The 14,872-nt window shown below is 33.0% G+C and overlaps 1 protein-coding gene across 3 annotated transcripts in view; it reads right to left on the bottom strand.

Moving 5' to 3' along the window:
- Positions 1 to 14,872, bottom strand: part of SLC9A9 (solute carrier family 9 member A9) — a 505,685-nt gene that overhangs the window by 372,115 nt on the left and 118,698 nt on the right. For all 3 annotated transcript variants that reach the window (XM_039876498.1, XM_039876497.1, XM_039876499.1), the window contains one exon: positions 9,693 to 9,808. In XM_039876498.1, coding sequence (XP_039732432.1) covers positions 9,693 to 9,808 — 116 coding nt within the window. The remainder of the gene's footprint in view (positions 1 to 9,692; positions 9,809 to 14,872) is intronic.

The raw sequence follows: 14,872 nt of genomic DNA on the forward strand, positions 1-14,872 counted from the left end.
TATAGTAATTCAACATTTATATATCTTATGATATGATCCCCACACTAAATCTAGTAACCATCTGTCACCATGCAAATTTATCACACTATTATTTACTACATTCCCTTTCCCCTTTTTCACCCATCCTTATACTCTACTCTCAACTGTCAACCATCGTTTTACCTTTGTTTTTATGTCTTTTTTTGTTTTGTTTCATTTGTTTGTTTGTTTTAAATTTTTCTTAATTCCAAATATAAACGAAATTGTTCTGTATTTATCTTTCTCCATCTGACTTATTTCGCTTAACATAACACCCTTTAGATCCATCTATGCTGTTGCAAATGGCAGAATTTCATTCTTTTTTTTGCTGAGTTATATATATATATATATATATTTATATATATATATATTTATTTATATATATATATTTATTTAAATATATATATATATATTTATTCTTCTTTATCCATTCGTGTATCAATGGAAACCTAGGTTGCTTCCATATCTTGGCTATTGTAAATAATGCTACAATGATCATAAGGGTACATATATCTTTTCGAGTAGTGTTTTCAATTTTTTCAAATAAATATGCAGAAGTGGAATTGCCAGGTTGTATGGTAGTTCTATTTTTATTTTTTGGGGGAAATGTCCATACTATTTTTTATAGTGGCTGTACCAATTTATAGTCCCACTAACAGTTCACGAGGGTTTCTTTTTCTCCAAACCCTTGTCAACACTTATTTGTTGACTTTCTGATAATAGCCATTCAGACTTTTGCAGGGTGATATCTTATTGTGGCTTTGATTTGCATTTCATTGGAAGTTAAGTGATGTTGATCATCTTTTCATATGTCTGTTGGCCATCTGTATGTCTTCTTTGTAGAAGTGCCTCTTCATGTGCTCTGCCTATTTTTTGATTGGATTGTTTATATTTTTGTTTTTACATTGTGTGAGTTCCTTATGTATTTTGGATAGTAGCCCTTTATAGGATATATCGTTTGTGAATATATTTTCTCATTCAGTGGGTTGTTTTGTCATTTAGTTGATAGCTTCCTTTGCTAGGCAGAAACTTGTTACTTTGATGAAATCCCATTTGTTTATTTTTGTTTTGTTTCCCTTGCTCAGGGGGATATGTCCAAAAAGGTATTACTAAGACTGATGTCAAATAGTTTATTACCTCTATGTTCTTCTAGGAATTTTATGGTTTCCAGGCTTACATTTAAGTCTTTAATCCATTTTGAGTTTATTTTTATAAATGGTGTAGGAGAGTGGTCCAATTTTATTTTTTTGCAAGTATATGTTCCATTTCATCAATTTTAATGAAAATAATAGGTTCAGAAAATAAGCATCAATGGATAAAACTATTACATGAAGTTTCATGGACAAATTCACAAGGAAGAATCAGGCTGTCACAATCTGAACCAACTGATCACATTTTGCATCACTAAAAGTCAACACCCAGAGAATATGTAGTTTCTGATATGATGTGACATGATCTATACATCATCCCCTATGCAGTACTTTTGCAAAAACATGTGAGCCTGAAACTAATCAAGACTTTTTGAGTTAAGTTTTACTTACAGGAGTATGAGGGTATAGGAACAAGTAAATGACATCACTAGTAAGCAAAGGGACAAATATACAATTGACCAAACGTCCTCAACAAGTCAATAGCATAATAAAGAGGGGGAGGGAGCACTGCTCTGGACTAAAAGAGAATGTAGAGCTAAATGTCACATGTGAATATTGTCTGAGAAAAAAGGCAAAAATCAGAGAAATTTGAATGTGGGATGGGTATTAGATGATACCAATGGATTATGGAAATTTTTGCAGGTTTGATAATGGCTTCATGGTTATGTATGATTAATGTCTATAATTATAGAGATGTATACAAAAATATGTAAGGATAAAATAGCAATGTCTGAGATTTACTTTTACAAATTACTATCTTTCACCTATAAAAATAAATATGAAATGTATTTGTGTTTTATACAATGCAAAATCACCACATTACGTATATTACATTCCCAACACAAACCAAGCAACTCACAAGAGTTGGTCAAGAGAGTACTCTATTAAACAAGTATGTAAATTCAGAAAAACCATTACTATTACCAGAAAAACAAGTAAAAATGTGCATGTCTCATTTGCTGTTGGTAAAATAACAGCCTCACCTTAGTATAGCACAAAATAGTAATAACAATATAACAATTAAAAAGAACAATATATTATCTCATTTAATCCTTATAAAGAAACTTTAAAATAAGTCTTATTATACCCATTTTAGAGATGGAGAAACTGAGGCTCGAATGGGTGAGAAAGAATGAAGATTTAAACACAAGCCTATCCTACACCATGGACAGTGTTCCTAACCAATATTCAATAGATATTTCCATGCACTTTGCAAAACTCAACGGGCCTTTTGTACTGTATTTTTGAGACATCTGTAAATGCTTTCCTAGATCTAGTCATTAAATATTATTTAATGTTTTTTAATATTTATGATGATAAAGAAATGGATCCTATTTAGCACTATGTATACTTTGACTGGTTTAATTGGTGAATTGAACTAATAATTTACGTTGACTAGATTTTTAAATTCTAAACTTAATGAAAAGAATTATGGACTATATTTCTCCCAAGTGGCTACACGAGTAGTCTCTATTTACTACTTCTAGATAAACATTTTTTTTTTGATATTGAGTTTACCCAATTTAGGGACATTAAACACATCAACATCCTTTGAAACAGAGCTAACATAATATAAATGTTAAGTTTCTTGGATTTCTGACAAGCTATATAAAACACAACAGTAATGGGCATTTAAAAAACAGCTCTGGGATTTTCAGGCTTTAAAAACTTGTTATTTCTATGGAAAAGAAACAGTTGAGATACTTGGACAGGAGTTTATTTAATCTACTTCTCTCAAATCAGAGGTTGCCATATTTATAGTTTTAAATGGTACATACATGATATTTAAATCATATAGATATTTACTCTCCTTTCTCTTTGCTTCTGAAGCAAGGGTGTAAATAATTCTTGGGTTATTATGTGTTGGAGCAGAAAAATAAGACTGGAAAGGGACTTTAGAAAGAAAATTTCACACATAGTTTAATCTGGTAAAAATAAAGTGCCTATATATCACCAAATGCCATAATCTGTGTGGTTTATTGTATCTGTGTTTAATTCTTCTCAATTTTCAATTGTGGTATTTCCATTATGGCTCATATTTTTGTGTGAAATCTAGGAAAGCTTAACTTGTATAAATAAATAGCGGAATAGTGGTTGCCAGGGACTGAGACTAGGAGAAATAGGGAGATGTCAGTCAAAGGGTACAAGCTTCCAGCTATACAATGAATAAGTTCTGGGGATCTATGTACAGCATGGTGACTATAATTAATGATACTCTATTGTACACTTGAAAGTTGTTAAGAGAGTAGATCATGAATCCACATTTTTTTACACATTAAAAAGTATGTAATTATGTGAAGAGATAGAGGTTAACTAATCTTATTCTAGTAATCATTTTGCACTATTTTGGGTATAAAATCATTACATTGCACACCTTAAACATACATGTGCTATATGTCAATATATCTCAATAAAGCTTGAAAAAATTATCAGTTTTTGGCCTAGAACAGTTTCTAGTCACCACATTAAAAAAGTAAAAAGAAACGGGCAGAATTAATTTTAAGAGTATATTTTATTTAACTCAATATTAAATATTATTATTTTGAAATGTAATCAATATAAGATTATCAATGAGCTATTTTACTCTTTTTTTTTTTCATGTTAAGTCTTTGAAGTCTAGGGTGTATTTTATACTTAGAGCTCATCAATTTGGCCTACCCACATTTCAAGTAACCACATGTGACTTGTAGCTACCAAACTGGGCAGGGCAACTCTCCAGTGAGCCTAATTTGAGGTTACTTAAATCAGAACAACCTGGGTTAATTTTCTTGAGAGAAAATAGGACAAGTCTATGAAGTAAGAATTATTTTCTAGTTTTAAATACTGGACTAACACTTCTGGAGTTCAAAACAGTACATCTGTATTGAGTCTTAATACAACTGCATCATATAAAATAAAGACATTTTAATTCAAATAGGAAACAAGGACATTAGTGAAGTAAGAAAATGCACAGCCCACATGTGCTTGAATGAGTAGCTTCTTGGAGACTTTGGAAGAAATGTCAGTTCTGTAAATACCAGGATGAGTTTACAGCATCTCCTGGGTGATTAATACTTAACATAATGTGCTGAGTTCTTCCTTTTCCTGAAGGAAGTTACTATTTTAGACACCTTTCAGCCTAAAAAAACCCCACACTCCGTATTTAACTGCTTCTGTAAGTCTATAGTCCATGGCTTAGCACTCTCTGGATACAAAGAGAAAGAAATGTTGGCTACATGGATGAGAAGAAAGTCACAAAGGATATTTTTTGTTTTAGTTGAATATATCTTTTTCAGAGGACAAAAACCAATATTTCCACTCAGCTATGTGCTGGAAATTCAGCTATGTGCAGGGAGTTCCATGCTCACCTTGAGTCACTGTCCCTTCTGGCCCTTCTGGGACCATGAGATCCCTTGTCAAGCTGAGGGTGATCTGGGATAGTCAACTGCTTCACAGTTCATAGTTAAGAAGAGATTCTCTTTCATGCTCCACACTTCACTCTAGCAGTTTCTTCCATAATTTTATTAATTCACTAATTTAAAAAAGTATTAATTGAAAACATACTATTCTAGATACTAGAAATATGAGTGAAAAGAAAGGAGGAAGACAGAAAAATTAGAAAAAAATCTCCTCCTTCATAGAAATAAGGAAATAAATAAGTAGATCTATAGTGATAAGTACTGTAGAAGTAAGACAAGACAAGGGGATGGGAAGCACCTTGATTTGGGGGTGACTGTGTGTGGGGAGGAAAGGTACAGTTTTGGACAGGATTAGTAGGAAAGGTCTCTTTGAGATGACAATTGAGCCAAAACCAGAGGAAGAAGAGGAGGGAGGGAAAACAGATGCAAATGCCCTGGGGCAGCAACAAGATTGGTGTGTTCAAGGAACATTTCTGGGATTCCCAGAAATGGAAATCTTTATACACTTGAAGCATTTTTATACACTTGAAGAAAGACCTCTCCCTTTATCTCACCTATCCCTAGAAAGGGACATTTCAGACTTATTAATAAAAATCATTATCTTAGTCTATTTTTATCAATCTGGGACCCAAGTCAGAAATAGGAGGATTGCATGAGATCAGAGGGCTCCCTTATGGCCTTTGGCTATTTGTAAAATGAAGGATATTAACTAAAGCATCTATTTCAAGTCATTGGGGCTTTTACTCTATTGTCATTTTGTTGCTCTTTTCTTTCCTCTCCCATCCCCCTACTTTCCCTTATGTAAACACACCTGAAAGTGAGCGGGCTCATTGATCAAGCCCTCTAAGTACTTCTTTCTTCCTCTATCCTGTCATTTAGCACACACAGTTTCTTTAGGGGGTGGGGGTCTGCCTTTAGCTATCCACTCTGTGTTAAGTGCTGCCAGTGACCTTCACAGCATTAGCAAGATCTTCGTCAGTGAGGAAGGGAGGATATTAAATCAATTAAATAATAGTCAAACCATTCTAACGACGTAAATTGAAAATTGCTTGAGGAGAGTCCAAAACATGTAGAATTAGATTCAAGTCTAAAAGTGTTATCTATAAAAGAAAAATATGAATAGTTAATAACACCTAGCTAATATTTAGCTAAGGCTAAATGGGAAAGAACTTAAAGAAGGCCAAGACAAAGCAGACCTCGAGAACATAGGTTCTCTTTTATAAATCGGTGAGTCAAAATAATTTAGGCAATAAATGAATAATTGTGGGATAAGATTAACTAGGTGTTTTAAGGTTGCTGAAGATCTTAAATTGCACCAATTTAGCAGAGAGTAGGTTCAGCGTGTTTTAATATAGCAATTAGCTCCCAGCAAATGAAGGGAGCTTAAGTATTCCTGTTCATGTGTAAGTCTCTGCCATGTGAGATCATCTCTAACATTTGCCGAGTTGGGATTAGAACCACAAGGCTTTGGATTGAAAAGGAATTTTCTTCATCTGTAAAATGAAGGGGTTGGAAGAATTGAGATTAAATATCTTTCACTTCCAAGAACCCATAAAATCTAGAGAGGCTAAAGTTGGTTCCCAAAGCTGCACAGCTGGTCTGTGCCAGACTTGGAAAGTGGACTTGGTTCCCAGGATTCTCTTTACGCTGTAAGTCAATTCCGTATTTTCAAAAAATTCAGTCAGCTCAGTCATTTGACACAATGTAGATAAATAACCATCCTACTGGGTTGGATTTTTTTCTCCATTTTAATCAGTTTTCATGTCATGTAAATATAACCTCAGGGATATCACTAGCTAAAAAAGGAGCAAAGCTTGAACACAATTGTGCTTGGAGCTGGCTGCATGACTTAGTAGAACACAACAAACTTGGCATTGGGACCAGGAAACATTGGATTCAATGCTTTCAACGTGCAGATTTGTGCAACAGTGACATGAAATGAGACCTGACCATGAAAAGCAAAATGCCCATATATGGATAAAAATATAAAATTGTGACAAAATTCTGCATTATCAAGACTATGAAGAACAAGTATTGTCATACATTTCTGGTATAAACACAAAGTGGTGCAAACTTGTAGAGAGGAATTTAGCAACTAAGAGAATTACAAAGACATTTACTTTTTAAACTGTTTGTAGAAATCTAGTCCAAAGAAATAATAGCAAAATGTGAAAAGCTATTAATTTCAAGGTTATTAATTTCAATACCATTTAAAATTGCAAAAGATGAGAAAGAACACAAATGTCCATCAAAAGATGACTGGTTGAATTGACTATGGTGTACTCTGCAGCTATAAAAGAGAATGAGAAAGATCTGTAAATAGTGCTATGAAGTAAGTACTTTCCAAAATACTATAAATTAAAAGACAGTAAGGTGAAGAAGTAGCATATAGTAGAGTATGTGAACGTTTGTGAATTTGCTTTGATTTAAAAGTAGAAAGGTAACTAAAAACCAACAAAAATGGTGAAAAATTAGGATCAAGGGGACAAGGATAGAAGCTAGATTTTTCTTGTTTTGCTCTATGGTTTTCATTTTAGAATTCTGTCGATATTTAATTTAATTTTAAAACAAAAATTAAAAACAAATGAAACAAATGAATTGTATATTGACTTGTGACTTAACTACACAGAGAAATTATTTCAAGAGCTCTTAAAACAGAGTAATTTTTAACTGTTTATCTCTAGTGGAATATATCCAAAAGTTAAAAAGAATCACAACAAAATCCTAAGCAATTTTCAATAATCATAATTTTAGTAATCATATGTGTATTATAATTTTGAAAATATATACTTTAAACAAAAAATAAATTATTTTAATGTAATAGGGAGACAAAAAATAAGCAGAAAAAAATTAAAATGCAAATAAAAATTCAAAGCAGTTAAGTAAATTTGAATTAAAATATTAATATGAATGTATGATATTATTTCTCCTTCAAAAAAATTAAAAATATTTAGAAACAGTGACCAAACCAGTAGCAATGAAAACCCCTGGTGCCCAAACTTTGATCTATAAATATATTTCCATATTAGAAAGAACCAAGGCTTCTTGGAGAAATGGCTGGAACCAAGCCAGGGTAGAGAAGACAAACAAGATAAGATTGGAACCTGTAGTCCTACCCAAAACAAAAAACCTGTGAAAGACCATTGGATTCATGACAAAAGTATATAGGAGAAATCTGAAGGGACTCCCAGTTATCAACAATAGAATATTTTGATCACCGAAAAAAAATGACAGCAGTAGATTGAAATATATCAACTATGTTCAAACTCATGTGTTAATATGACACTTAAAAACTTTCTTTGGTCATATGTGGAAGATCCTGGAGAAAGAACTTATTTCAAAAGAAAAAAAAGAAAATTAGTAAATAAAGGAAAAGAATCAATCATTTATCCTGCTTTTTTTTTTTTTCAAATGCTATCATGAGTACTCAAATAATTGATCTGGAAAACTATTTCTTTATGGGAGAGTACCAGTTAATAAATGCAAAAAGTAGGACAGAAGTAGCATATCACTAGTTTGTAAGCCCTAATAAATACTGAAATTAGCAATAACCATCAATGGGAACTAAAGCCAGTAGCTGAAATGTGGAACTCTAAAATATAAAGCTTCTCAAACTTTAATGTGCATATGAATCACTTGAGGATATTTTTAAATTCAAGAATCTGATTCAATAGGCCTGAGGTTGAGCCTGAGAGTCTAAATTTATAACAAGCCACCACAGGGTGCCAATACTGCTGGCCAGAGGGTCGTTCTAAGAAAGAGAAAAGTAGTCCTTTGACATTTGGGAGCTGGCCTGGTACTGTCAGACTGTCCTTAGTGTTCTCTTGTTGAACATAAATAGTTTCACAGAACAACATCAGAAAAAGTCATTCTGTGACCATCATGGATCAAGACAAAAACAAGACTACTATGTAATCAAGTCTAAACACAAATAATGAACACTGTCCGAAGCACAAAACTGACCAAACCCCACCCCTCATCTTGACTATATAAATGGCCACTGCTTCTTCCCTAGTTGTAGCTTTAGGCTCAATCCAGTCTTCTTTCCTTCTAAGAAAGATTTACTAAAATTCCCAATTACTTCTGTTTCCTGACAGCATCTAATCTGAAGCAAAGACCCAATTCCTTAAACCCTCCCTAAAATCACTAAACACAAGCCCAAGTCCTATAATGAGTCCCTTCTAGCACCCTTTGAGAGCATTCTCTCTCATTACAACAAGTAATAAACACATCTTGTTCAACTACAGGTGTGTTTGGTGGTCTTTGTTGGAGTAGCAATTCAATAGTGAAGTGGATCAGTCTAACAGCTGAATCACTAATTACTGTGTGCTTCCTGACGTGACGCTATAGAAATTTGCAGCACCACCTATAGAGTATTCGTGCCAAAAAAGACAAACCTGAATCTAATTAAGCCTCTAGATTTAACCATCAGTTTATAAGAAATACAAGGGATAGAGAAACAAATGAGGAAACATATTCAATTCTATCTCAAGACAAATTTCCTTTTTTTCATCAAATTAATGACAAGACAAAAAGAAGATGGAGGGAGAACATATAGATTAAAAGAGACTCAACACTCATATCAATCAGATGTAAAATGGAACCCTCGTTTGGGTGTTAATTTGTACAAGCTACTACACAAACTAATAATTATAATGACAAAAAGGGAGTGTAGGTGGATATAGATAAAAACATTGGCCATATTTGATAATTGCTGAAGGTATATTACAACATTTTGACTCTCCTTACTCTTAATATGTTTGAAAAATTCCATAGTAAACAATTTTTTAAAAATATTTTTACTATTTCATTCAATAGATCATTTTTGAAAAAAGTTAAATATAAAAAATTAAAGACCGTATCTCAAAATGGATATATATTCTAGAGAAATAAACTATGATAAATTTTAAAGAGTCTTTCCCACTACTGAAATGACTTTCAGATTCATTTTTTGAGTTATTAGAATATTCACCTGTTTCTTTTCTTTTTTATCACTAACAGATGTGTCAACTTCAAGTGAAGAGGAATAAAGAATTATTATGTAGACTTGGATGATGATCTTAGAGAAACATTCAATTTAAATGTTTGAATCTTATAGCGAAGAAAACGTTATTTGAGCAATTACCTGGATCTGTAGCAGACATCAGTGAACCAAAAAACAAACAGTCGGTGAAATGGAAGTCTCCATTTTTCAACTGGCCAACGTATACCATAGACTTCACAAAGCCATACATAATTAACCTGTTGAAGAGAAAAGATCTTCAAACATCAGGTTGAATTCTATACAAACTCATGCCGTGATAGCTAACATTTAATGTGTTTCCTAAATAAGCATCATACACAAATTACATCATTTTGCCAATTCATGGCTATGCTAGCTCTCAGTACACTATCTAAATCTCTTGACTATGAAAGACATTTTTACCAAATATCGCAACTCATTCATCTGGAAAAATGTAACGAAACATTTTATGGTATATTTCAATGAAAACAAGATAAATCTCAAGGATATAAAAATAATCTGTCAAGTATGGCATAGCAAATCATGCTTACAAGTACAGCGGCTTGGCTGACATCTGTAAATGGATTGCTTTTCGGTTTTCATCATTGTTTTGTCTGCCAGGCATGTCAAGAAAGGTTTAAATTTCTAGTCCGTCACTGTGATGAGAAGGGTATTGGCCACTCACAGGGGACCTATTCAACCAGTTATTTTATAGTAGATGAGTCTCTACTACTGCTGGTGTCAGGATACTTCTACTATGGGTGGAGAATCACTGCTGGATTAGAGCACCTGTAACTTCAACACATTGTTAAAAATGAATCCTGAAATAGTTATGTTTTGATCCTGCAAGGAAAGCTGTGTTTTTTTTTTCTTTTTTCTTTTTCATGAGATTATTAGGTTTATGAACTTACCAAACCTACTCCATGGAATGCAAATTGTTTCTTGTGGTCATCATTTGCCACCCTATGGCTTTAAATTATACTTAATTATTTAACTGACTGGCTAATTTTGATAAAATCCTAGCAGAGGAAACACAGAGATTGGTGAATTAGGTCACAGCAAAATCACTGTAAGTGACTGCAAGAATCCTTAGAAACTATAGCCCCTCAGAGCAATAAGCGAATGTTTAAATATTCACATGAATTTAAAGTTAGTTTCTTAAAAAACGTTCTAAGATTGTGAGCATGGCTAAAAAGGCTAGAAGTGAGATATTAGAAATTATAATGTCAAGGGGAATGCAGATGTTTCAACTTCTGTTAAGAAAAATTTCTCTATGAAAGCATGTTTCAGGTATACCTGTATTTAAATTCAGATTCTAGCACCCACTAGCTATATGTTGTTAAGGTATTACTAAAACTTTTTGAGCCTCAATATCCTCATTCATGAAGTAGAAAAAAATAATAGTTACCCCATAGAGTTGTTTTAAATATTATCTAAGATAATATACATTTGGTTTCTGGTACATAAATAAATTTTAATTGAGGTTATTGTTACTGGTAAAAATAATTATCAAAATAGGTAATATTTTACTTATTACTTCTACTTCTCCATATGTTTTAACTCATTAAATACACACATTGATCCTATAAACTAGATACTTTTTGTATTTTTCAGATGAGAAAACTGAACATGGTGTGATCAAGTAACAAGCTCAAGATGACACAGCGAGTAACTTGTGAAACCCAGATTTGAACTTCAGGGAATTGGCTCCAGAGCCCAGACTTTTAACGCCTATGTCATATTCCCTAGATGAATAGTTCTATATTTTATATTATCTCATAGGATATACTCACAACTACCCATTAGGTGGTTATTCTAGGTAGCACAAATAAGCAGCAATGGAGTGTACCTAAGAACTTGGAAATAATACTACTCTTTGTGTTGAACCATTGAGACAACAATTAGTGAGTGTGAGCAGAGACATTGCTGTGGAGAGTGTAGGGGAGGCTGAATCTTAACTAGGCTAAAAGTACTGACATATCTGAAAGACTATGCCATGGGACACAGCAATGTTTGCTGGGAAGAGGCAAATCCAAGTGGCCTCAATCATGGCAGCTCATCCACTCTTATCTTGAGGAGGGTCTGCTGGTTACCAGGGTGTGCAGCTTCTTGACAGGTGTAGGGTAGCTTATTCAGCTTATTTGTTCATTCAATAGACATTACTATTGAACCCCTACTATATTTCAAGTTCAATGCCTTAGATACATCCATGACAAAAACAAAGATCTCTGTTTGAATTTTAGCAAGACAGACAGAAATAAAAAAATAATAATAATAAATTTGAATTTTATCTGTTACCTACACCACTCTCTGAATTATAATCTACAGGTCTGATTAATACTGGGACATTTTGGCCAGTCATGACATTACCACTAAATTGCTCTCAGACAGTCATCCCTTCACCCTCTTCTAATGTTAGCCCAACGTCACCAGTCTTTTCTTATTTGAGCTATTTTTAAATATTAAGCCTCAACAGACTCTGGAATCAATATAAACTTTATGACCTGTGACTGTGTTTTTTAATTCTATACTCATTAGTTAATTTTACAGGTTAGGAATCCGAAGCTCAGAATTAAAATGACTTGCTCCATTTTGCATAGAAGCATTAGACTAAGATAAAAAATATATATGCAAGATAGTACCCAGGCTTGGCAAGTTATATGGAAACTATAAGTCTTATGTACTATTGATGAAAATAAAATTAATGGTTTCCTATGCATTTATAACAAAAGTAATCAAACATGAACCAAAAGGTGTATATTCGGATTATTTCTAATTACTATTATTTATGAGTGAAAAATTCAAAGCAAGTTAATGTTCAATGAATAAATTATAGAACAATTATATGATGGACTAATATGCAATTATTAATTCTGTATACAAGACTATACATTGTATGCAGAAAAGTAAATTGATAAAGCAAATTATTGACTGGTAGTAAATGATAATTTCTAATTTTACAAAAATTAAACATGCCTAGACATTCACATAAACAGGAAAAGACCAGAAGCATGTAGTCTAGGATGCTAATAGTGGTTACATAATGAAACTAAATGTGATTGTTTTCTTTTTTGGTTTTCTTCATTTTTCTAGTTATTCTTAGATAACAGTCATAACAAAAACAAATAACAATGTACATTAGTGAGTGCTATTATGTGACATAATAGAAATTCAATGTATCATTTAGCTCTCAGAATTCTGAGTTATGTTCTTTTTACAAATGAGAAAATTAGGACTCAGAGATATTAAGTAATTTGCATAAGGTCACAGAAGTTAGCTTGTGACAGAGCTAGATTTGAAACCAGGAAGTTAGATGTCAAAGCCTACACTATTAACCAACAGCTCTATAAAACTTTTGAATGGCTTTGAAATCAGGAGAAACACATGTGCATGTACACACACACACACACACACACATGCACAAGCAAAGAAATTTTTTTTTAAAAGAAAGTTAATTATTTATTTACTCCAAATCAACTCCTGGACATAAAATAATTATAATTCCAAAATCCCAATAGTTTTTTTGAGATAATACCAAAAAACTAAACAAAACAAACAACCCCCCCCCACACACACAAAAGCTAGGTTTAGTACAAGCTCAATATGGTCATTATTGACAAAGGTCATTATCACCAGTAATTATAATAAGGCAATAATTAGCATGTATCTGCTATGCCCAGTCACTCTTTTGTAAGTTGTAGCTATTGTCATTGTTGCTAATAAAAACTAGTTATAATAATATCAACTCAGAGGCTAAAAAAATAAACTCATTAGCAACCATCATATTCTCAAAGAGTGGTGTATTCTATTAGTACTTCACAGAAAGTATTTCTTGAGGATGCAGGAAAGATATGGTTTGATGGGGAGAGGGAATTCAGTGAAGTCCAATGCATGCAGTGCTGTGAAGATGGCAGACCTCAGCGAAATGTCCTCCAGGGGTCAATCTATGGTGAGTGACAGCCCAGGTTACAGGGTTAGGTAGAAGCAGAACTGCCTCATAAAAAGTAAAATCGATTGTTGATATCATTGATTTTAATTAATACTCACTATTCTTTATTAGTACTATTCTTTGAAAAGCAGAGTACTGTTGCCATGGAGGATTCGAGGGTGGAAATTCATGACCTGCCTTCAAAGAATAGAGCATTGCAGGATAGTAGTCATGTTACCTACACTAATAGAAGGCATTGTGTAAAAGGGAATTTAGGGACGTGTCCAACACAATGTTCCACATTCTCACTTTATGGAGGGTTTATGATGCATGTAGTGATTTTCAATTTTATGAGCTTGTTTCACACTATTAAATCTCCACACCTAAAGGCATGTTGTAAAAATGTTTCAAAACAAAAAGTTTCGGAAGGCTCAATTGCTTGGATAATTTTTAAGTATGTCATTTTAATCTCTCTCAGTATTTTTTAAAAAAGAAGTGCATCTTCTTTTTTAAAAATAGCCTTGATCAAGCTATGAATAGAAGTACTTTTTGAATTGCCAGAGATAAGCAAGGAGAGTTGTTATCAGTTTCGAGACATGGCTGTGTGGACTAGTCCAGTTAACTGTTAGAAGAGTCTTATATCTGCCTATGAAAGCATGTGAAACAAGTCACTATGTGGAGCTCAATAGTGGAAAAAAACCCAGAACCAATAGATTCTAGAAGCAATATTGTTACAGTCTGCATCTAGATTTCTGACTTCTATACCCAAATATTTTCCTCTGGATAAATATTTTTCCCTATTTATTTGTTCACATTTTATGGATAGTGTAAATTTCATAGTTTTTTTTCTGGGGCATGCATACAATACTAGAGAACTCATAGATTTTTTTCATGTTTTTTGAGATATAATTGACATAAAATTGTATACATTTAAGGCATGCAGGCATGCAATGTGATGATTTGATAGATGTATAGACTGCGAAATGATTATCATGATAAGGTTAGTTAATGTCTATCACCTCACAGCCATAAATTTTTTGTGTGTGGTGAGAACATGTAAGATCTTCTCTCTTAGCAACTTTTAAATATGCAATACAGTATTGTTAACTATAGTCACCATGCTGTACATTACATCCCCAGAAGTAATCATCTTTTAACTGAAAGTTTATACCCTTTGACCATTCACTCTTCCTATCCTCATCCCCTGACCCTGGCAACCACCAATTTATTCTCTGTTTCAGTGAGAGAACTCATAATTTCTCAAGGCCAGGTTGGATGGGATTAGGAAGGTCTACTAGCCAAATTCATTCATTTATTCACTCAAACTCTTTAACTCATTCATTCAAAAAATAATTTTCAATAGAGATAATTTCTT

Source organism: Pteropus medius, unplaced genomic scaffold (genome assembly GCF_902729225.1).
Source record: "Pteropus medius unplaced genomic scaffold, Ma_sr-lr_union100, whole genome shotgun sequence".
In the NCBI taxonomy this organism is placed as follows: Eukaryota; Metazoa; Chordata; class Mammalia; order Chiroptera; family Pteropodidae; genus Pteropus; species Pteropus medius.